Source organism: Mustela putorius, unplaced genomic scaffold, assembly GCF_011764305.1.
Source record: "Mustela putorius furo isolate JIRA1106 unplaced genomic scaffold, ASM1176430v1.1 tig00003909_pilon_pilon_pilon, whole genome shotgun sequence".
In the NCBI taxonomy this organism is placed as follows: domain Eukaryota; kingdom Metazoa; phylum Chordata; class Mammalia; order Carnivora; family Mustelidae; genus Mustela; species Mustela putorius.
The window spans coordinates 23698260-23720211 of NW_025422057.1; the positions used below are offsets into that span (position 1 = coordinate 23698260).

At 42.7% G+C, this 21952-nt stretch overlaps 1 protein-coding gene across 2 annotated transcripts in view; it reads right to left on the bottom strand.

Moving 5' to 3' along the window:
* SORCS3 (sortilin related VPS10 domain containing receptor 3) overlaps positions 1 to 21952 on the bottom strand; it is a 586410-nt gene that overhangs the window by 98124 nt on the left and 466334 nt on the right. For both annotated transcript variants that reach the window (XM_004749297.3, XM_013054566.2), the window contains exons 8-11: positions 19366 to 19455; positions 11235 to 11414; positions 1723 to 1869; positions 91 to 193 (exon numbers count right to left, since the gene is read on the bottom strand). In XM_004749297.3, coding sequence (XP_004749354.2) covers positions 91 to 193; positions 1723 to 1869; positions 11235 to 11414; positions 19366 to 19455 — 520 coding nt within the window. The remainder of the gene's footprint in view (positions 1 to 90; positions 194 to 1722; positions 1870 to 11234; positions 11415 to 19365; positions 19456 to 21952) is intronic.

A 21952-nucleotide genomic window follows, 5' to 3' on the forward strand; every position in this document is an offset into this window, starting at 1 on the left:
TCACCAAAATGCTCAAATGAGTCCAAAGAAGTGATAAATGTATTCCAGAAGGCATCAGGGAGGAAGAAGCACAGGGAATGTCTTTCTTACCTGTAGCCACCACGAGTCCCGGGGCTGTCTCCTTGCTAGAGATTCTTCCTGAGGAGTATGGATTTTCAGAGATCTGCAAGTGCAGGTGTAAGGAGCAGAAGGGCTGAAACGGAGAAGAAAACAGCTTCATTCCAGCAAACTTCTGACCCACAATCCTGCCCCAGCAGAGATGAGGCTTCCAGAAAGAGCCGCCCACTAAAATTTGGGCAGGAGACATTTCTGCCTGAGGCAGCGGGTATGCTCATGTCAGAAGCTGCCTCCATCCCAACTGTAGGCCTCCCTTCCCTTCCTCATCTCCGCCCCATCCATCAAGGTCCAGTCCATAGTCAGCCTCATGAAGCCTCCCTGACCATTCCTTCCCACAGAATGATCCTGACCTTCCCTTGTTTCTGATCTTGACCATGACATCCAGCTCTTTAGAGCTATAGGCGGCCACTGGGAGGGATGCGGAAGGGAAGCTAAGTGAACAGTCTCCAGGCCCCCATACTATTCTTCAACCAGATTGCTTCTCTTTCTCCTTTATTATCTGATTCCTGTTTATAATGTTACTTGAATTTTACCTAGAATGTTTGAAGACATTGTCTAAAGCTAATAGAAATATATTTTCTTATTTATCCTTATTTGGGTGTTCTTAAAAAGGATGAGGGATTATAGAGATGTATCCTATATAATAAATAAATACAAGAGAATGATGATATTGGGGAAAGGAGAAAATAAGGCTAAGAAAATAAGATGAAGCCATGGGTAAGGTCTAGGAAAAAAGGAAATCCACACTGTGACCAGCTCCTGGAGGTGGGTGTGCATTTGTCTCTGATCTTCCTGAACACCAGCAGAAAAGATTGAAATCTACAGGGGGGGAAAAAAGAGGAAAGGAAAGGAAAGGCCCTATCTGTCCCCATATTCCTGGTTTTTAACATAATGTCTACAGTATGGTAAGTTGGTAATAAAGCTTTTTAGCGATGGCAAAAGGCAACTTTTTTGCTCAGGAGAAATGTAACCATTTCTGGGGCCTTGGAAGAGCTTCTCACATAGGTCCGCTCTAAGACAACACTGAGGGTCACGAATTTCACTGTTAATGATCTGTCTTCCCTCCCCACCTTAGAGCTGCCACACCTGAGGGCAGAGGAAATTATTTATTATGTCCTCCAGAGTGCCTACCCCAATATTCCACATACTGGACACCCTGAGAATGCTGACAGATTAACCACTGTCCCACGTGGACACCCCAGCCTGATCTCTCCTGGGCTTGCAAGGCAACTTCTGCTTACCTTGACATCTGTCACACACTCATCAAATTATTTCATATCAGTATCAGTTAGCAGGTGTGTTTTCTACTCCTGAGCTCTGTCTAGAACCCTGGAACTCAGGCACTATTTCTTAAACATGTCTTTATCGTACTAAGAATTAGAGAACATGGTGTATTCTAAGTATAAGCCTGTGAGTTTCGACTGAACTTTCCATCCAAGTGGTTTGGCAGTCTTAGGCCGTAGATCATTGCTCTGGGACTTGTGGGAAATCCCTGCCCAGTACCAGCTAAGTTCCTAAGACCGCTTGATGGAAAAAAGCCCCTGATGGGACATCCCCAGGTGACCAGCTTGCCCTGTGGACTTCATGTGAGACTGGGCGACTGACCAGCAGGCAGTGTACTGGACTTCCATGCAGGTCCACATCTGGGGCTTGAAGTAGGCGCCAGTCTCTGCCCTTGTTGTAAGTGATGTATGTCTTCACCTGGTCTTCCACCTTCTTGTTTGCCAAGAATATCCCTTTGATACCTGCTACCTAGGAAAAAAGGCAAGAGATGGAGAACCATGTTGGGCCAAATGCTGGTAAGTGCTGGGACAGGGTGTTGGGGGTACAAAAGAAGAGAAGAGGAACATGGTGAGACATACCATATACCATATGGTCTTTGAGAGAAGTTTAAGTTCATCTCTGCACCCTCTGCCACCTGCCCCGACCCAGATGTCCCACTGCCCTTTTACCCATCTGCTTTTTCCCACTTTATGTGTTTCCACATTCTGTTCATAGGATCTTATTCTTAATTATTAACATTCCCTCTGAAGTGGCATTGGTTTATAACAACTGAAGGAATTACCCCTTTCTGGGGAGCATTGTGTTTCTGCTCAGGAGGAGCTTGTAGGTAGATTTTGGAAGCATAAAGTTCTGATCCTTAAATCCGGAAGTTTCACTTCGTGATTAGTAGTGAAGCAGATGTTTTCAGGCAGATAAACCAGCTTGGTGACCTGGCATCCATCTTTGGCTGTGCCACTGGCTCTCTGGGGGATCCTGCATAACTTCCATGTCATCTTTGTGTCTAGCCAATGGTCACTTTGAAACAGACAGAATCAACCTGCCCTTCCTCTTTTTCCTCAGCTGCCTAACCATGGCTACATGAGATGAAGCAGAGCCCTCTTCCCAGAGTTCCTATCTAATGAATTTGCATACCCTTGATGTTTAGAAGGGAGAAGATCATCACCATGAAACAAGAAACTAGGGAATTAAAAGAAATTTATGATTCAGAAAAGTTCTAGAGTAAGTACAGATTCAAATCAAACTTTGATTCCTTCCATGTCTACCTTTTGGGCAGTAAGAACAGATACCGTGAATGACGGCACTACGTCAAAGAAATTCCCTAACTTCCTGTACAATTCCAGCGTTCTCCAAAGCCAAAAGGCAAGTCAAATCACTTAAATGTATATAAACTCAGAATTTTAAGTGCATTTATTTCCCATTCTTTGAGGATCATAATTAACGGATAGAATACCAGTGGAAAAGAATTTCACGGAAGTGAGCTCTTTTACTGTTTTTTAATGACCTAATTTAGTTGGTGAAATGAGAAGTTTGTTTTTGTTTTCACTTTTTTTTTTAAGTAACCTGACTGCCCTTGAAAAAGAATGCCAACCCAGATAAAAACAAACAAACAAGCAAAACATAGACAAAGAATGTCAAGTGGAGAACAGAAGTTATCTGGGAAGGACACCACCAGGGGAATTTGACAAAGGGCCAACTAAGGAATTGATTAGATTCCTAACTTGAACAGAGGGTGGGCAAGGACAGAAGCCAAGGAGGGGGGGCACTGGTGTCAGAGTTCTGTCCTTTCCCAGAAAACCCCTCCCTACCCTGGCAGCTTAAAATCAGTGTCATTTCAGGAAGACTGGGATCTTCTACGGTAATCTGGGGTCTCTGAGGCTCTCTCATCACCTCAGTCTTTAAAACTAACCACAGAAGCATTTCTCTTAAACCTGACTACCGATTATTCCTCACGGAGAATGGAATCTGTATTTCTTTCAAACTGTCTGTCTGATGGAGGCCTTTTGGTATTTTCTTTAGACACAGCTGGTACATTTTCTGCTGGACCACCAGATAATGTTTCTAGAGAACTCTCTCCGCTGACTCAACTGGTCCCCTCCAAAACATACCCAGGGCCTTGGTGTCTCTCTCCCAGGAGAAAATATACACAAGTCCAACTCAGACTTCTGAGCCTGCGTCTGTAGGGCTCCTGTCACCCCCATCCACTACCTCCTCCCTGGATGCCTCCTGGCATGAATTACTAGGCATTCAGCTGCCTCTTGTGTTCTTCCAGATGCGTGTCTTTGGCAAACGGAATGGTCACTACCATATTTTCTCCCTAAGCACCACACCACTCAGATGGGCATTTTTTGCATTCCCCACATATTCTGAGAGCAAAATCTGGAAAATGGGGTCTAAAAAGACACAGGAAGGAGAGATTTCCAAGGAAGCCTTCTGCAACTCTGAAGGCCTTTCTCCTGAAGTTGCATATGAGCCACGGCCATCTCCCTCCAGTCCAAGAGAACCAGAACACTTTGATTTGTATTCGGATTGCTCAAAACCCATATTGCTTCTTGGATCCATATCATGTTTACATAGGCTGTAAGTTTAGAGGGCACTTTGCTTCTGTGTGCCCTAGGCCAACAGCTTTCACAGTTCTTGACTGCAACCCCAGTACAAAATGCACCTTATGTATGCCTCAACCTAGTACCCATACCCAGGTAGCCATGCATGTGTGCACATGGAAGCACATGTATGTCTCTAAAGCAAAAGCATCATGAAACACTACTGAGCCTCACTGCATACGATATGAAGCAGTTAGAGAATGAGACACCCATTTTAACTCTTCCACCCAAGGAGGTACCAGGCATCTGATAAACTCTGATTGTGTTTCCTCCTACTGTTGTTTGAAATCAGAAGCATGGCTTGCAGCTGCGGGCCCCCCAGCTCAAAGAGAAGGGCACCAGCTTGGGATGGCACCCACAAGTACAGGTCTGCATGGCCCACTTTCCTTCTGGAATCAATTTGAGGTATGAAGGGAAGCTGAAAGCAGCCTCTTGGCAGAGCACTGAGTCCAGGTGGCATGGGCATCTGCTGCTCACCTTCCTGGGCCCTTAGGACAAAGAAACCAGAGCTCTGCTGAGAAAAGCAATTACCACGGTCTCCCTTGGGCTGTCCCTAGAGTGGAACCGGTGGTGAGGGACCAATGAAGGTGAGTCTCGGAAAGATGTCCCTGTGGAGTCTGTATGCAGCTGTCCATCTGGCCAAGGATGGGTCACTCGAGTTCATGATAAAGCAAGGGTGTGGAGCAAAAACAGAGATAGAGAAAGCAAGGGAACATCGCTAAGATGGGCAAAGAAACCAGAACACTAAGGATGATTCAGAGAATCTCATTTTACCCATCCTAGTGAGATCCACGTAGTCATTAGGAAATTCAAATTAAATCCACACTAAGGCACTAAGGCATGACTAGGCTCCTCTCACAGTGGCGACACACACACACACACACACACACACTCACACACACCCCTGATAACACCAAGTGATGGTGAAGATGTGAAGCAAACAGAACTCTCATACATCTTTGGTGGGAATACAAAATGAGAATATCACTTTAGTAACAACTTGGTGGCTTTTTATAAACAAAGCCTTTCACATTCAACAAAGCAATCATACTCCTAGGTATTTACCCATGAGAAAGAAAAATTTGTGTTCATGTGAACGTTTATATTCATTTTATTTATTGTCACACAGAACTGGAAACAACTTCAATGTCCTTCAGTGGTGAATGAGGAAACCAACTAGGGCACATCCACATAATAGAATACCACTCAGCAATTAAAAACCAAAAATGGAATGTCTACGGATACTCAACAACATGGTTGATTCTCAGATGCCTGATTCTAAGTAAATGAAGTCAAACTCAAAAGACTATATATTGTATAATTCCAATCACATGAAAATCCAGAAAAGACAAAATAGGAGAGAGAAAGAAATCAGACTGGTCTGGCAGTGATTTGGTGTGGGAGAGTGGTTGACTACAAAAAAGGTCATCAGAGGAAATATTTTGAGGTGATAGTTCTCTATGTTTATTATAGTGGTAGTTACACAACTGCATACCCCTACCAAAACTCACAGGACTGCATAACAGAAAGGGTAAATTTTACTATACATAAATTTGACCTCAATTAAAAAAATTAATGTTAAAAATGCATAGTGGGAAGAGCCTGGGCTTTTTATTCATATATACATGGACTGGTTCAAACATAGCTCTACCATTTTACTATCTCCGTGATCTAAGCCAAGTTACTAAATTCTCTGTACTTGCTGTGCTCTCATAGGCACCAGGGAGAATGATACCTGCCACAAAAAGATAAGGCAATTGGGGAGCCTGGGTGGCTCAGTGGGTTAAAGCCTCTGCCTTCGGCTCTGGTCGTGATCCCAGGGTCCTGGGATCGAGCCCTGCATCGGGCTCTCTGCTCAGCAGGAGCCTGCTTCCTCCTCTCTCTCTCTCTGCCTGCCTTTCAGCCTGCTTGTGATCTCTGTCTGTCAAGTAGATAAATAAAATATTTAAAAAAAAAAGATATGGCAATAGATCAATGATTGACTATATATAAAATTTAGACTATATATATAGAGAGACCTATGATTGACTATATATATACATATATATATATATCAATGATATCAATGATTGAAAAAAAATATATATGTATATATACATATATATATATAAAATTTAGAGTTATCCAAACCAATACTATGGCCTACCCATCATATGGCTACCGAGCACTTGAAATGTGGCCGGTGGGAGTAAGGAACTGAAGTTTAACTGCATTTTATTTGAATCAATTTGAACTTCAATTTAAAAACTGATACCCGGGCGCCTGGGTGGCTCAGTGGGTTAAGCCGCTGCCTTCGGCTCAGGTCATGATCTCAGGGTCCTGGGATCGAGTCCCGCATCGGGCTCTCTGCTCAGCAGGGAGCCTGCTTCCCTCTCTCTCTCTCTCTCTGCCAGCCTCTCCGACTACTTGTGATTTCTCTCTGTCAAATAAATAAATAAATAAATCTTTAAAAAAAAAAAAAAACTTTAAAAAAAAAAAAAACTGATACCCAATTCTATTATTGGCAAACTTTTAATATGTTTGGAATAACTTGGGTATGTGAATCTACTTTTTCTACTGTAAATTTTATGAAATGTAAATACTGATCAAGTATCTCTGGTGAAAATTTAGCATATGAATTGAGATGAGGAGGAAGTATAAAATACACTCAGAATTTGGAGATTTAGTACAGAAAAATGTAAAAGATCTCATTAGTAATCTTTCAAATGGAGCACATACTAAAATGATAATATTTTAGATACTTAGGTTAAATAAAATATATTATTACAATTAACTTCACCTTTTTCTTCTACTTTTAAAAAATGTGGGTGGTGGAACATTTAGAAGTGCATCTGTGGTTGGCTTCATATATTTAGTCAACATCGCTGGTTTTGGGCATTACCTGATTCACTGTTGTTATTATTATAATGAGGTATGAGTTGGGTGCTTCATATCCTTGAAAATATTGAAGAAAATGCACCTGACCAGCAGCTCAGAGCATGTTTCCATAATATAATTGAGGGTGTTGGAAAGAATATTTGTTTCTTGATTTATCAGTGGAAAGCAACTAAGAAGAAATGTACGTTGGAGTTAGTGATATGAAGAAACCACGATAAAGCTCTGTGTGAAAAGAGTTTCACAGAATAATGGTGAAAACACATAATAGATTATATTCATTGTCCTCATCAGACTTGTTTTGATGGAACAGTCTCTGACACCTTAAAAAAGAGATTATTATTTGGCCTTCAAGAATTATTTTCTCACCTGATTATGTAATTACAGCCATGTCACTATTGTACTTGAAAAAAGGGATTCAAACCATAAGTGACTCTTAATCTCACAAAACAAACTGAGGGTTGCTGGGGGGAGGGGGGTTGGGAGAAGGGGGGTGGGGTTATGGACATTGGGGAGGGTATGTGCTTTGGTGAGTGCTGTGAAGTGTGTAAACCTGGCGATTCACAGACCTGTACCCCGCGGATAAAAATATATGTTTATAAAAAATAAAAAATTAATAAAAAAACACAATGAGAAAAAAAAAGGGGGATTAAAGGAAGAATGAGAAGGGACTCTATATAGCAGGAGACTATTCCAATAGACCAGGAAACAGACAATGTCTTTGCTTTACTCAGTTTAATGAGAGTTCAGTGGTGGTGGATTCCCATCCAATGGTTTCCAAGGTCTTTTGGTGCCAAGACTGTAAGATGAACTCTCAAGTAAGTTCTAATTTTCTTTGCCCCTTTCCCATGGTCAAGAAGAAGCTTGAGGAGGCTACATGCAAGATGGAGTGATACACTAGGAAGTAGATTTAAGTGGTTGTGCTCATCCAAGCCAATTCACATCTGTGTGACCTAAAAGCATCTCTGACATTTCAGCAAGGTTAAACAGGTATAATATTCTATCACATCATACTATAAAGTTATACATTAACTTGGCGTAGGGTACTGCATGATACAGCCAATATCATTTTCTAGGTATGTAGATATAAGAGAAAAAGAGAGAGAAATATGAGCCCATCAGAAAATGCCCAATTCTTCAATCCAGCTCTTTACTAGGATCTCTGCAATATTTATCCCCACTGTGTCCGAAAGTCACTGAATATTCCATAAAAATGGGCATCTACTCATCAGACTCTAGTTCTCGTATCACGTTGGGATTCCACCAGACATGCCTTTCTCCCAAGTTCCAGTAATTCATCCTTTAAGCCAATTCATCTTCAAGTCCCTCCCACCCCCCGCAAATTCCTCAAGTTAGAATTAACTTCCTCTTTACTGATTCTACAACACAGAAAGTCACAGCTTTAATACAAGTTAGTCAGTGATCACTGTCTTACCCTAAAAGGGTCATGTTTCCTTCCAGTAGATTGTGAGTCTCACGCACCAGCTTCATCTCATCAAACAAAACACACTCTATGGAAGTGTATTAATTTAGTTGAATTGAATGTGAAAGCTTACTAGTTTTCCCAGCTGCATTACTCAAGGGCATTCAGAGTCCAGAAAAATTATAGTCTCTTCGCTAACTGGCCATATGGTACACAATCTCAATTTCTATGAGAATCTCTAGTGAAGGAGGTTAAAACCAATGACCCCTAGAGACCAATTAAATTCAGCTTTATCTCCAAATCACAGAATGCATCTCCAGGTGCAAAATAGCATCACCCTCTAAAAGCCTTCAATATGGTCATGGTCTAGAGAGTGTCCAGATACAATTTATTCTCTTGGTGTTAAATGCTTTCTAGAATCTGAACTCCAACCACCTATCTGGCACTCATTCTTGTACCTAATGAGCATCTATTCTATGCAATTATATTGGCTGGGTCAAGGTCTTACAAAACACACCATCCATCTAGTTCTTGACTCACACAGGTCTTAAAATATGGAATACCTTCCACTTCTTCCTCTGTAGGGCAAAAAGACTGATGATCAGATTGGTAACATTGCAAAAAAGAACTGGGCATATACAACTCATCCCCATGTCCACTATTTTGGGAATCTGCTCGCAAAGAACACATACTCTGTACCCCACCGTAGTGGTGTTCTAGGAAGAAGCTTCCACAGGAGAGCTTTTGATTTGCTATTTAAGCATATGACTAAAAGGGTACATCCAGGTCTGGCAGGCAGGATTAGGAAGCCCACCTGCTTCTACATAACTTTTCAAAGCATTAAAACTGACATTGGATCTCCATTTGTCTCACTCTTTTTCTTTCTCTCAACTGACTCCAATCTGGGCAGGTCAAAAAAGGAACTTTGTTCATCGACTTCTTCAAAGCCCAACAAACTAGATTGCAAGCTTCCTCAGGGCAAGAATCAGTCTCTCTCCTGCCTTCTTCATGGGCTTTAACACAAAGCAGGGGCACAATGAAACTTGATAAAATTAAATGAAGAACAAACACAGAAGAACTGGTTTTAGAGAAGTTGTCTGTCTTGCTTTTGTAGAGATGAAATGGCACCATGCATTTTTCCACCAAAAGACTAAGAATGCAAGACTGGCTAGATCAAGACCAAAATATACATATATTCATGCACATTCTTCATTTTTATCGATGCTCCAGTTCAGATCAGAGTGTCTATTCACAGTAAACCAGCATACTCTTTATTACAAAAGGGACAGCACAGTGCCAAATGCACCTGCCTTATCAACAAGGTCAGAGACACAGGGATCTCTAAATTGAAAGGTCATCTGCTGCAAATGTCTATCCTGTTCTCCTGAAGTCTGACCACAGAAGTATGAATAATCCTCTCATCTCTATAGCCTCACTTATAAGAACAGGAACCTGGTTGCAATGACCTCAGTCCCAGGAACATTTCATCCAAACCTTCCACCAGAGGTGACTTACTGCCCAATAACAAAGTATATTTCTGCCTCCAGGTATGATTAGAGTCAAGGAAATTTAAGCTTCCCAAAGCTCTTTACGTACCTTAGTCATCTTTACCAGTTTTTGTAATTGTAAGAAAAAATCTGGGCCATTTCCCAAATGGGAATCTTGTTAAGGGAATCAGCACTTGGCAACAACCTCCTAGGAAATTACGGTATTTCTACTGGATTTGTTTTATACCCAGTGCCATTCACTTCTCTCTCTCTTTTTTAGTAGACTTCTATTCACCCCCAGACCTTTGTGTGGTCCTCTTACCTAAAAAAGTAACTTGATGTTTTCACTACTCTTCAGTAACTTTGACATCAGTGCAGGGATACTAGAACACTGCCAGGCACTGCTCAGAAGACACCACTATAAAGCAAGAACCCCTACACTGATCCCTCTGTTCTGAAAGCTGCTCCCACTCCTCAAAGATGAAAACTAGTAAGGGAGCAGCTCACCATACCATCTGAGGGTACCACTCATGACAGAAAACTCCTCCCTCCATGAATGAATGATCTCCACCAGCACAGCAGGTGTAGGGTTGACCATCAATCACTGATAACTGCTGGATAAAGAAATACACCCCTTTACTCAAATTAATCCATCATCCCAACAAGGCGAGGACTGTGGCCAGGCCATCAAAGGTCATACACAGCCACTAGAGACACAAAAAGTGACCCAGCTTTAGGGTCACTGAAACAATTCGTTTTTCTCTAGTGCCTCTGTGCAGTCACTTGGTTTCCTAGAGAAATTATTCTTTAACTGGTGATCACATTTAAAAACAAAACCTCAATATTAACTGAAAACTCAGTACAGTGATCATATTAAACAACAACTCAATGGAGGTCAAGGTCAGTTCTTCACCCTGCACCGATGTTGGCATGTGGTGGCATTTCGGGGAAACCCTCATCCCCAACACTGATATTCACTCTTCTTTTCCTGTAAAACTTGTTCACGAGAGGTAAATTTCCAAACAATTGAAGATCTACTAATAGATACGTACCTCCATTCAGAGTCCGTAGAAGTGAGAACGGGACTCAAGCAAGCCCATGTAGGTCAAATACTTGGGTGTCTGGCTCGTCATCGTGCTCATCCACAGAAGAATGCCCACTTCAGCCACCATCTATTCAAGTTTGCTGAGTCACCCACCATACTAGATGCTTTACGTATGTTCTCTCTCATTCTCACAACCGTCTCATTGGCAAATATTTAATCCCCTTTTAAGAGTGAGGAGTTGGAGGCATAGGGAAACTAAGTTCCTTGCCCAAAGTCATACAATTGCTAAAGGGTATAGCTGCCTTCTGCCCGAGGACTGGCTGACTGCAATGCTCATGTTTATCCCATTAAAACTCCTGCAAAAGAGAGGCAGACCCTGGTGCAGGACCACCTTGGCTACCTACCTCATACAATTCAATAATAATGTTTCCCATTAGACCTCGGCTACTCTTAATGTTCTCCATGGCCAGAGTGAAGTAGATGCCACGTGTGTCTGAGATGTAGAGGTTGTACGTGTCATTCTGGTTCCATTCTTGAACGGCTGCAAACACTTGGTTCTCATCAGTACTGATGATGTGCATGTCCTGGAAGAAGATGGAACACCTATAAGGCAGCAGATCTCCATATCCCTCTGCCCATGGGGGCCCAGGGTAATTACCATGACTTATGAATGGGGGAGAAAAAGCCTGAGTTATAGGCAATGTTAAACAATTCTGTGTCAAACCAAGGCTATAAATTAAGAGCTTTGTGATTTTTGTTCCTTGCTAAGTGACAGTAAGATGGGTGTAAGGGGCTTTGGTGGGTATCATTTTCTATGGCTTCAAGGGATTCATCCACTTTCATTTTTTATTTTTATATCTGAAAGTTAGTGTTAGCACTAACGGAGACATACGGCCTTGCAGCAGGAAACTCACACATGCAAAGAAGACAGGGCTTATCCCTTCTTTAGATCTTCATTTATGTTTTCAAACTTTTTAGTGTAGTGGCTGCAAAACTTCTCTTTGGGATCTTCAGAGTCATCCTTTGCAAGAAGGGTGGCAGGGAGGCAGAGCCAGTGGGTAGGGCTTTTGGCTTCCACCTTGGTTTCAACCAGAGGGGCACCACTTGAATCTGTTTTATCCTAGAGTTCTGCATGAAATTTGGGGAGTAATGAGGGAGGTTCCACTAATAAAATAATATTTGAAAATCACTGACAATACCAAAAAGGAAACTCAACCTTGAATTTAGTGTTCTGCGTCTTAGCTAGAAGTTAGCTCTATGGTGTAGAATGTGTCTATGTCCCTGAGCTTCAACTTTTTCACCAAAGTATTGAAGAGGTTGGGCTACCGCTAAAAATAGCTACCATCTGAGCACTATTCTAAGTCATCTAAATGTATTATTTCAGTTAAAAATCCAAATAATTCTACAATAGAGGTAGTATTAGTCCCATTTTACTGAGGAATAAAATATGGTACACAGGGGTTTGCCAACTTGCTTCCCATTATAAAGCCAGTAAGTGGCAGAACCAAGTGTTGAACGCGTCATACGGCTCTAACCTACTTGTGAGCTTCTAACCACCTGGATATATATGAGGGAGAAAGCCTCTGGATTGGAAGTTGCAATCCTATGACCCATGAGATGAATGGGAATCACAAATGTTTGGTCTGATCATAGCCTCTACCGAATACCTGAACGATGTAGTCTTTTAGATGAAGTCAGCACTCAGGAAGCCTCAGCCTTAAGTGCCCAAATGTTCTTATGACCTGCCTCTTACATATTCATGTTAACACCCTGGTCCCTGAAGTCACTTTAGTTTGTATACCTGGACTAGGACATTTCTACAATCAAATCTAATCAGTTCACAACTCAGAAGAGTTTATAAAAGCCAGTTTTCGTACATGGCTAGGCACTATACAAAGATGATCACAAACTCAAGTCCTTTGCTAAGGAATTCATGCTGTCTGGAGGAACTGTTGGCACAGACAAACAAATGCTGGACATAATGTAAGAGTTAAAAAACGCGTAACTACACAGGTAGATACGCCAAAGAGTAATGGCATCCCGAGAAGGCAGAAGACCCTGGTCACCATGGTGGCAAGCACTTGTAGTAGGGGCTCAGGCAACTGAAGTTGACAGTAAATCACCAGGCCTGGTCTAGCTTTTACTTTGTTTGCCCAATCTTTCCCAGAAAGGATTTCAGCAACAAAAGAGGGTAGCACTGTCTTCTTTTATTGCTGAAATCCTTTCTGGATTTCACAACCGTGGAGCACTTCTCCAAGACGTTTTTTGGAAGGAGCAAGCTCATTCGATTTGGACAACAAGGAGGTGGGAAAAGTGAGAAGCGCTCTGGCTCTTTTTATTGGAGGATCTGCCAGATCTCATCGTCTGGCCTTGAACTCCCTAGGTCGCTTTGACTGAGACCTCTCTAGTTCATTTGTGCTTACACACCTTATAGAATTACAGGATCCCACTGAGCTGCTTGAAAATGGAAATAAGGCTTCCACTTAAAAACCCTGTGATGAAATTGTGTTGTGTTGGTGTGGAATGAAAGCCCGAGAACCCAGTAGGAGGGGAAATAGCAGCTGCAGGAAATACAGATTAAATTCACTTACCCTGTTAAAAATGCAATAGAAATGCCGGGCTTTTCCCAGATGTTTTGGTTATAAAAATGAATGAGCTAAGTTATTTTAGACTAAACTAATGTAAAAGAAGTGGGGGAAAAAAAAACCGAAAACACTGGGGCACGGTCAGGATGGAAGGCAGCCAGGCTTGTTGTGCCTGTGGGGTGTATCACCTGACTTACAGGTACAGCAGGCTCGGGGGACAGGGTGCTCTCTAGCAACCAGGACCCTGGGAAGTTGGCTTGAAAAGTTCTTAATTTCCCTAAGTCACTTGGCTAATAAATGACATTACTAATATTTAAACCCAAAACTATCTGAACTCTGTTATCAGTGGGAATATAACTCAATATGCATCAAAATGACCTGGAGATCTTAAAAGCAGGCAGACTCCTAGGTCCCACTGCCTGAGGTTCTGAGTCAATGTGTCTGGTTGGGAAGGCTTAAGTCCCACCATCTGGACCAGCCTTCCAGACAAGTCAGGTGCATGCAGTCTGGGTCATCACTCCTTGAAAAAGCTCTGAGCTATGTGTCCTCTCTCCAAATAGATCTTCTAGTTGAATACGAATCAACCAATAATAACCAGAATATTATGCCTTCAAGAACAAATGATTCATTTTCAGTATACTGGTCTAATAGAGAGCTGAATGATAATAAACCATATTTCTTGAATCCTGCAACCTCAATCTAACCCGAAAGCATATGTCACCTCCTTCCGAAGAAAACGAAGATGTGCTTGCTACTCTTGAGAACAAGCAGAGCGAGATCTGACGGGTGATGAAGAGAGAGACTGAAGAGGGGGGAAAAGCAGTAAGGAAATTCTGGTTGGCACTTCAATAAACTGGAATTTGGACAGCATCAGACATAACCACACTCATGTTTTTATTTGGAGAACAATTATAAATAACACTCCCCCATACCCTCCCATTAAGTTGGAAGAATCATAGTTGCCTTTTGCAAACCTAACGTGAGACTTCATAGGTAAACAATGGTGAAAACACTTCCCCGTGATCGAAACATTTCATGTAATCTGGGCTGAATGTAACTTCATTCACTATAACACACGCTATTCAGCATCTGCCATCCACCAGACAATAGAAATACAGAGAGAACCAAGATGTATAACATGACCTCAAGCAGATGCCCAATGGTGGTGGGAATGTCATGCCCTCCTTGCCTTCTGTGAATCTGACTAAGGTCCCTGGTACGGGTACTGATGGGAGTACAAATGCTTATAGATGGGGGCGGTCAAGGGGGCATCCATCAAAATGCGTGAAACCTGATTGGTTTGAAAGCAGTTTTTCCCTGAGGGAGGTGAGGACAGAGTGGCCCCACCATAAGGGGCCCTGCATTGGCCCACCTAAGTTTTACCCAGAAGGAAATACAAAACTAGCACAAGATTTTGAGGAGGAAAAGGGGATAATTAGAACTGCCCAGTGCAAAGATTTGGCTACACTAGGCCAGCTTAACTGTGAGATCCCAGGGTCCAAGGTGGATTTCAGTGGGGCAGGGGGAAGGCTTACAAGGTGGCTGCAACATCTCAGTAGTGATACATGAGGGCCTGGACTAAGGAAGCAGGTTTTCTATGAGACCCCTAAGAAATGGACTGGTGAGATATCAGGGAAGCAGAACCCACAGGGCGACAAAGGAAAAAGGCATATCTTTAATATGTCAGGTATGTGACCTACAAAATTCTCTCATTAGCATGCTCATACAATCATAATTAAATACTCATAATTAATATGCGTAATTATTTATTCTACATCAGTCTCTCTCATTAGCTCATAAGCTCCCAAAGAGCAGACACTGTGTCTTTCTTATGGATCACTGCATTTCTAGCACTTACTAAATATCCATATAGCACATGGTGGATATCTAGTAAAAGTTTTTGTATGAATGAGTAGAGTAAGTAAACACAAGAAAGGGATGAAATTTTGGAGATATGATATAAGGTAGAGATACTGAGCTTAGGTCTAGAGTTTTAAAATGGTTTTTTTCAGGGGAAGTACTTCGAAAAAGCAGTCCAGGGTTCAATAGGTATGAGATGGGACTGTGAACAGAGATGTCGCCGATATGACGAGAAGGGATGAGGTCACCCAAGAACCATGCAGAATACCAGGAGAACTTAGGATCATCAACATTTAAGGGTGGCAGGAGAAGGGGAATCAGAAAAGTGAATTAGAATAAAATATGCCACGGGGCGCCTTGGTGGCTCAGTGGGTTGGGCCGCTGCCTTCGGCTCGGGTTGTGATCTCAGGGTCCTGAGATTGAGCCCCACATCAGGCTCTCTGCTCAGCAGGGAGCCTGCTTCCCCCCCCCCCCGCCTGCCTCTCTACCTACTTGTGATCACTCTCTGTCAAATAAATAAATAAAATCTAAAAAAAAAAAAAAGATGAAATGTGCAGTTAGAAATGAAATGTTTTTTTAAACATTAAAAAAAAAAAGAATAAAATATGCCACGAGGAGGAGCATCAGGTGTGAATTTTTTTTTTTTTTCTAGCAGTGTCAAGTGCTCCAGAAAGGTAGAAAGAAAGAAGGAAGGAAGGAAAGAAAGAAAGAAAAGCTGTAGAAATGTTTATTCGATTTGGCTGGGAGGTGTTCCCTGGTAGCAATGGCTAGAGGATTTTGGTGGAATAGGAGAGAGGGGTGTGGGAGACCAGAATACAGCTGACAGTGAGTTGAAGTGTAGATAGGAAGCACCAAAAGAAATTAGAATTACAGATAACATTTTAAGAAGTGTGGCTGTGACACAGCAAAGAAGGATAAATCAGTATTTGGGGAAATGTAAAAATTAAGGGAAATTGTCCTAAGGAAATTAAAGAAAAGGTTAATATCACTGTCATTATCATTATAATAAATTTTCTCAAGCATATTTCCCTCTCTTTCCTTTTATTATTCAAAATGGGATAAAACATCTTCTACTGTCAACTAAAAGCAAACCCAGATTTAGGTAGGGAGAGCCTTTATGTGCAAGACTATCGCAACAGGGAGAACACTCTGGCTATCCTATCTGCAAGTCCCTCAGGGTGATGGCAGGGGAGAATTATTTTTATGGAGAGAAAGTAAAACAAGGCTAGAGAGAACTGGATATGGGGAGCCGGGTGAGCAAGTGGTGGGAGAGGGGCCATTGAACAGGATACCATCCTCCTTAGTCAGCCGATTTTTAGAAGGCTTGTTAATAGGGGTTGTCCTGAGTTCTAGTGTCTGCTTAAGCGCCCAAGAGTGGCTCCAAGTTCGGAGGTTGGGGTGGGGAGGAGGCGAAAAGCCAGCCAAAGTTGAATTAGCCAGCATTTTGTCCAGTTTGTCCCCCAGTGGGGACAAAGAGTTCAGTTAACCATTTATAGATAAGGAATGAGAATTTGGTCTTATCCAAGGTAAACAGGCAGGCTTCTGTATCTTAGCGAGGGGCATGGGGAAGAGTGGGTTTTTATAGTGAGCTACTTCTAGGAACACAAAAGAGCTGGTTATTTCTTAAATCTCGCTGTTCTCCAGAAGCACTGGGCTCAGTAAAGTTCAATGGTATCATGATGCCCATTTCACAGGTAAAAAGACCTGGGCTCCTGGATAAGCAAGTGGCAGAGCTGGAAAGAAAGCTCAGGGTTTCTTGCTCAGAAGCTCCACTGCCTTTCAGCCAGGCTATACCACGGCTCTCGGTCATTTGTGCCCTCACCCCCTGCTGGTGCGTGGCTTCCATGCCCCTTCCCTGCCTCCCCCCATGCCCAGGGACTGGTTACGGAGGACTCAGCACAAGGTTGCCACTCCTAATAATGCCACTCATTATTAATGGTGTTCATTTCATTCTCTGCAAAACGCTCCGAGCCACAGAGCACCCCAGGGGAGCGTGTTCTGAACAGACAGGCTGGGAGGAGGTGTGTGAGGGCAGTGATGACAGGGGGGTTCTCCTTGTTTTTGTAAGCAAGACGCCCAACAGCAGAGGCAGCTCCTGGAACAGCAACTACTTGCTTAAAAGCCATTTCCATTTTTAAACACTCCCACCCCCTCTGTCCTCACCTCCTCGGCCTAGGCTGGGGAAAATCAGAGCCAATGCTGGCTAATAAAGGGGATCGATAACCATCCAGCTATTTTCACAGCAGCCCTCGTATTAATGAAGCTGCTCTGGATGGAGTTCTATAAAAGGGGCCGCGCGGATGGTACTCCGCCACGATAAATTGCCATGGGGTTGCTGACCGTTAATGGAGTGTTCCAGGGTTGTGATCAATCCCAGGCTTCATTTGTCCCCACCTGCAGCCACACTGCCCAGGGGAGCAAACTGTTTGTTTATCTTGGAAGGTTAAAAATACATGAAATATGCACACAGTGCAGAGACAGAAAAGGCCTTATGCTGGGGATATGGTTTGGAAAGTTCTCGAAGTACTTCTCCTGAGCCAATAGGTGGAAATCATCAAGTGAACTGCAAGAGGTCTTTCTCCTTCAGAAAAAGCCTGATTACTAACTTCTCCATCCTCCTTTTTTCTTAGCAGAGAAATGCTTTCCTGCCTGGGTTTAGAACATCTGATGGGGACATCCCGCAACCACGATGTTATAGAATGGTCCCTTACCAGCCAGTCACAGACAGGGGAGAGAAAATGAGGAGTTGATCCCATGGCCCCTGGGGCGACTTAATGCAGTCCCTGCTCATCCCATCAGCCTCTCTACCCCTCTCTCTGCAACCCAGCCTCTTGAGATGGTGTTTAGTTTGTTGAATGGATATTCTCTCTCTTAAAATAGGGCCTATGTGTGCCTTTTCTATTGGTTTCCCAACCCATGTTTGCAGGGTTAACTCCTTAATCCTCTTACATCATCTTAAATCTCACTTTCTTAGGAAATTTGACCTCTGTATCTGTATAGGTAAGCTCCACCCATTATGTCACAATGGTCCTTGAACTTCTATACCTATAACACTCCCTACACCTACAATTGCTTGTTCAGTGTCTCTCTTCTCTACCAGAATATAAGCTCCACAAAGGCAGGGACCATTTGTGGCTTCTTTTGTACTCTCTCCATAGAGCTTAATTTAGTGCCTGGCACAGAGTAAAAGCTGAAATAGGAGAAAGAACAGTTCAATAGTTGAATAAAAGAAGGAGCAAACAAATGAATGGATTTATGTGTGCATGTATGAATGAATGAATGAATGAATGAATGAAACAACCAGGGGTGACGATTACCCACCCTCTTGTCCCATAATCCCTCCCACCTCTGTGGTCATTCAGCCTTTCATGCTGTTTCCCAGCACCAGCTTACAGACCGGATGCTTTACAACATTACATTTGTTATGTGTCCAACCAGAACCTAGCCTTTTTTTGGAGCCTTTTTAGGTAATGCAATTGTATCCTGTCCATGTTTAGACTGAGGTTCTAGGATCCTTCTCCTCCAGGAAGTCATTGTTCACAAGGGATGGAGTCCACAGGATAGGTTTTAAGATTTTCCAACAAAGGAGTTAAAATGCCATCATTTGATATTAACATTATAGTAAATTATTCCTTTTTAATTACTCATAATGGCAGAAGGGAGCAGAAACATAGGCAGTGCATTTACATTTTGCATTAAAATGTAGAGAGAAGCATGAACTCCACAAGACTCACCTGGGCACCTTTGTGCATACACACCTACAGTGTCTGGGCTCCTGTCGGGGCCCTTCTGAACCTGTCCCTCTATTTGGCAGTAAGGCCCTTGCATGAGGGAGGGACTCCCAGAAGGGATTGTGTGATAGCTCTCCTTTCACTGGGAAATGACTCCAGACTATACAGGATGTATGAGACAGGGAATCAAAGCTCTTGCCTACATGCCCCGCTGAGAAGAGAATAGAGAACCCAGGCTGGGCCATCAGCAGAGGCCAGAGCCCCACAGTGGCAAGTGAGGCTCAATGCCAGCTGTTCCCCAGGCAGAGGTCAAACCTCCCTGCAGTCCAACATGGCAGTCTCTCCCTGCTTGGACATACCTTGGGCAGGGAGTACTTGGGCAGCTTTATCTGGGCAAAGGCCTCTCTCCGATAGGACACGTAGTAGCTGGCTCTTCCACCAGTTGTCACCTGGATCATAAGGGAAACACAGAGAAGTCAGATGGGGCCAGGGATCATGGCCAAGTTGGAAGGTATTAGCTTCTCCATCAACAGCCACAATAGGTTTGTGATAACCTTTCAGAGAGTGTCCCTTCCTGGCACTGAGCCTCCAGTCCCACAGCACTGAGGTGTTCCCAAGTCACAACACTCAGATAACAAATAAGAAATGACAACAGTCTTTCCCAATGGTTGACACCTTCAGTGAGAGCAGGGACTCTGAATTTGGTCACTGTGCTCTGCCTACATACACACCTAATACATAGTTTCAACTGCAAACTGAAACTACTCATGTGAGATGTACCCATGATCAATTTATTTTGCCTTAAAATAATTTTCTATTCCATTGCAATCATGATATGATTGTGAATTTTTTTTTTCTGAATCCGAGTAACTACTATTGCTCAAAAGCTCTTGTTACTTGAAATTAATTTCATTTCTGTTCTGAGCACATTTTTTTCCCTTCATATTTACAAATCCATGCACTGAGAAAGTAGTTTTTGTTCCTTTCCATGTGCAGGTGATCTAAAGGAATCAAGGGTCAGAGGAAGAACTCTGGATTGGAAGGTGAGAAATCCTGAGTGTGAGTCCCAGCTCTGCTGTCTGATGGCTAGGGGAGTCAAGCTCTGTAATCCTGGGAAGGATAGATTCTTATAGGAACCTGGAAACCACTCCAAGAAATGGTCCTCTGGTCTGGGCTTGTTGAAAAGCCCTGCGAACATGGCACAGCTCTGCAGATGGTGCTTCAGCCCAATCATCCTAACTTGGGGGGGACATTAATATTCACCAGGGAAGTCACCATAGCCTGTTCAGAGAAAATAGCAGGACAACAGCAACCTGGCTCCCATACTGAGGAGGCAACTGCTGGAGGCCCCCTCTTTGTTCTCGTCACACGCTTGCTGGAGACAGGCCAGTCCTCCCACACCAGTCCAAACCTGGTGGCCATCCACAGTGGCTGCGGGGAGCAGGCGAGGTGCCACATCTATGGAAAGCCACCCATTGCTCCTCCCTCCAAGAGATGGCATCTCCTATGGCTCCCTGTATTTCTGCACAGATTGGAAGCACAGAGACTGCCAGGCAGAGAAAATGTTAAGAGTCCGAGTGAAGGCAGAACCTTGGAAAAAACTTGGTGCAAAGACTTAAGCTATGAATCAAGAGGAGAGATCAGTTTGGTCCCTGGGACCCTGGGATCACGACCTGAGCCGAAGGCAGATACTTAACCAACTAAGCCACTGAGGTGCCCCTGGTTTTTGTTTTTTGATAAAACATCTATTCTGAATCTGTATCATTCTGCACTGGCTTAGAGGTGGGGCATTCACATTAAGATCAATGAGTTGCTAAGAAGTTTTTTTCTTTTTAAAATAAATTTCAACTGCATAGAATCAGATTAAAATATAACCTTTGGTACTAAATACACAGTTATCACTAGTCCTTGCTTAATCTTATTTGTTTGTTTAATTTCCTTCCTTCTTTCCTTCCTCCTTCTCTCCCTCCCTCCCCCTCTCTCTCTTTCTTATTTTAAGTCCAGTTTAGTTAACATATAGTGTTATGTTAGTTTCAGGAATACAATATAGGGATTCAACAATTCTATATACTCCACAGTGCTCATCAAGATAAGTATCCTAATTCCCATCACTTATTTCACCATTCCCCCCACTCAGCTCCCCTCTGGGAACCATCTGTTTGTTCTTTATAGTTAAGAGTCTGTTTTATGGTTTGTCTTTTCTTCTTTGCTCATTTGTTTGTTTCTTAAATTCCACATATGGCTGAAATCATATGGTATTTGTTTTTCTCTGACTGACTTATTTCACTGAACATAATACTCTCTAGATCCATCCACGTTGTTGCAAATGGTTAGATCTCATTATTTTTTATGGCTGAGTAATGTTCCATTATAGAGATCTATACCACATCTTCTTTAGCTACTCATCTACTGATGGACACTTGGGCTGCTTCCATAATTCGGCTGTTGTCAGTAATGCTTCAATAAACATAGTCATGCGTATCATCTTTTTGAATTAGTGTTTTAATTATAAATTATAAAACTAACACATGCACGCCTGTCAACCGAAGAACTAGAACAGTAGTTTTAAACTTAAGCTGCATCAGAATCACTTGGAAAGCTGCTTAAAACTCACACATCTGGGCCCCACCTTCAGAGTCTTTGAGTTGATCACTTTGGGGTGAGGTCCAGGAATTGTCTTTTCTAATGAGCTTCCAGGTGATGCTGATACTGCTGGTTCAGGGACCCCAATCCGAGCAGCTCAGAACTAGAACTTTAAAGACAACTGACATACACTTCTGTGCCTCCGTGCCCTACACCCATCATGACCCTGGCCTCCCTCTGAGATATAGCTATTTTCCTGATTTTGTGTTGAAAATGATGATAAAGTGTTTTTTTTTTTAAATTGGGGCAAAATTCCTATTATATAAAATTAACCATCTTAAAATGTAAAATTCAGTGGCATTT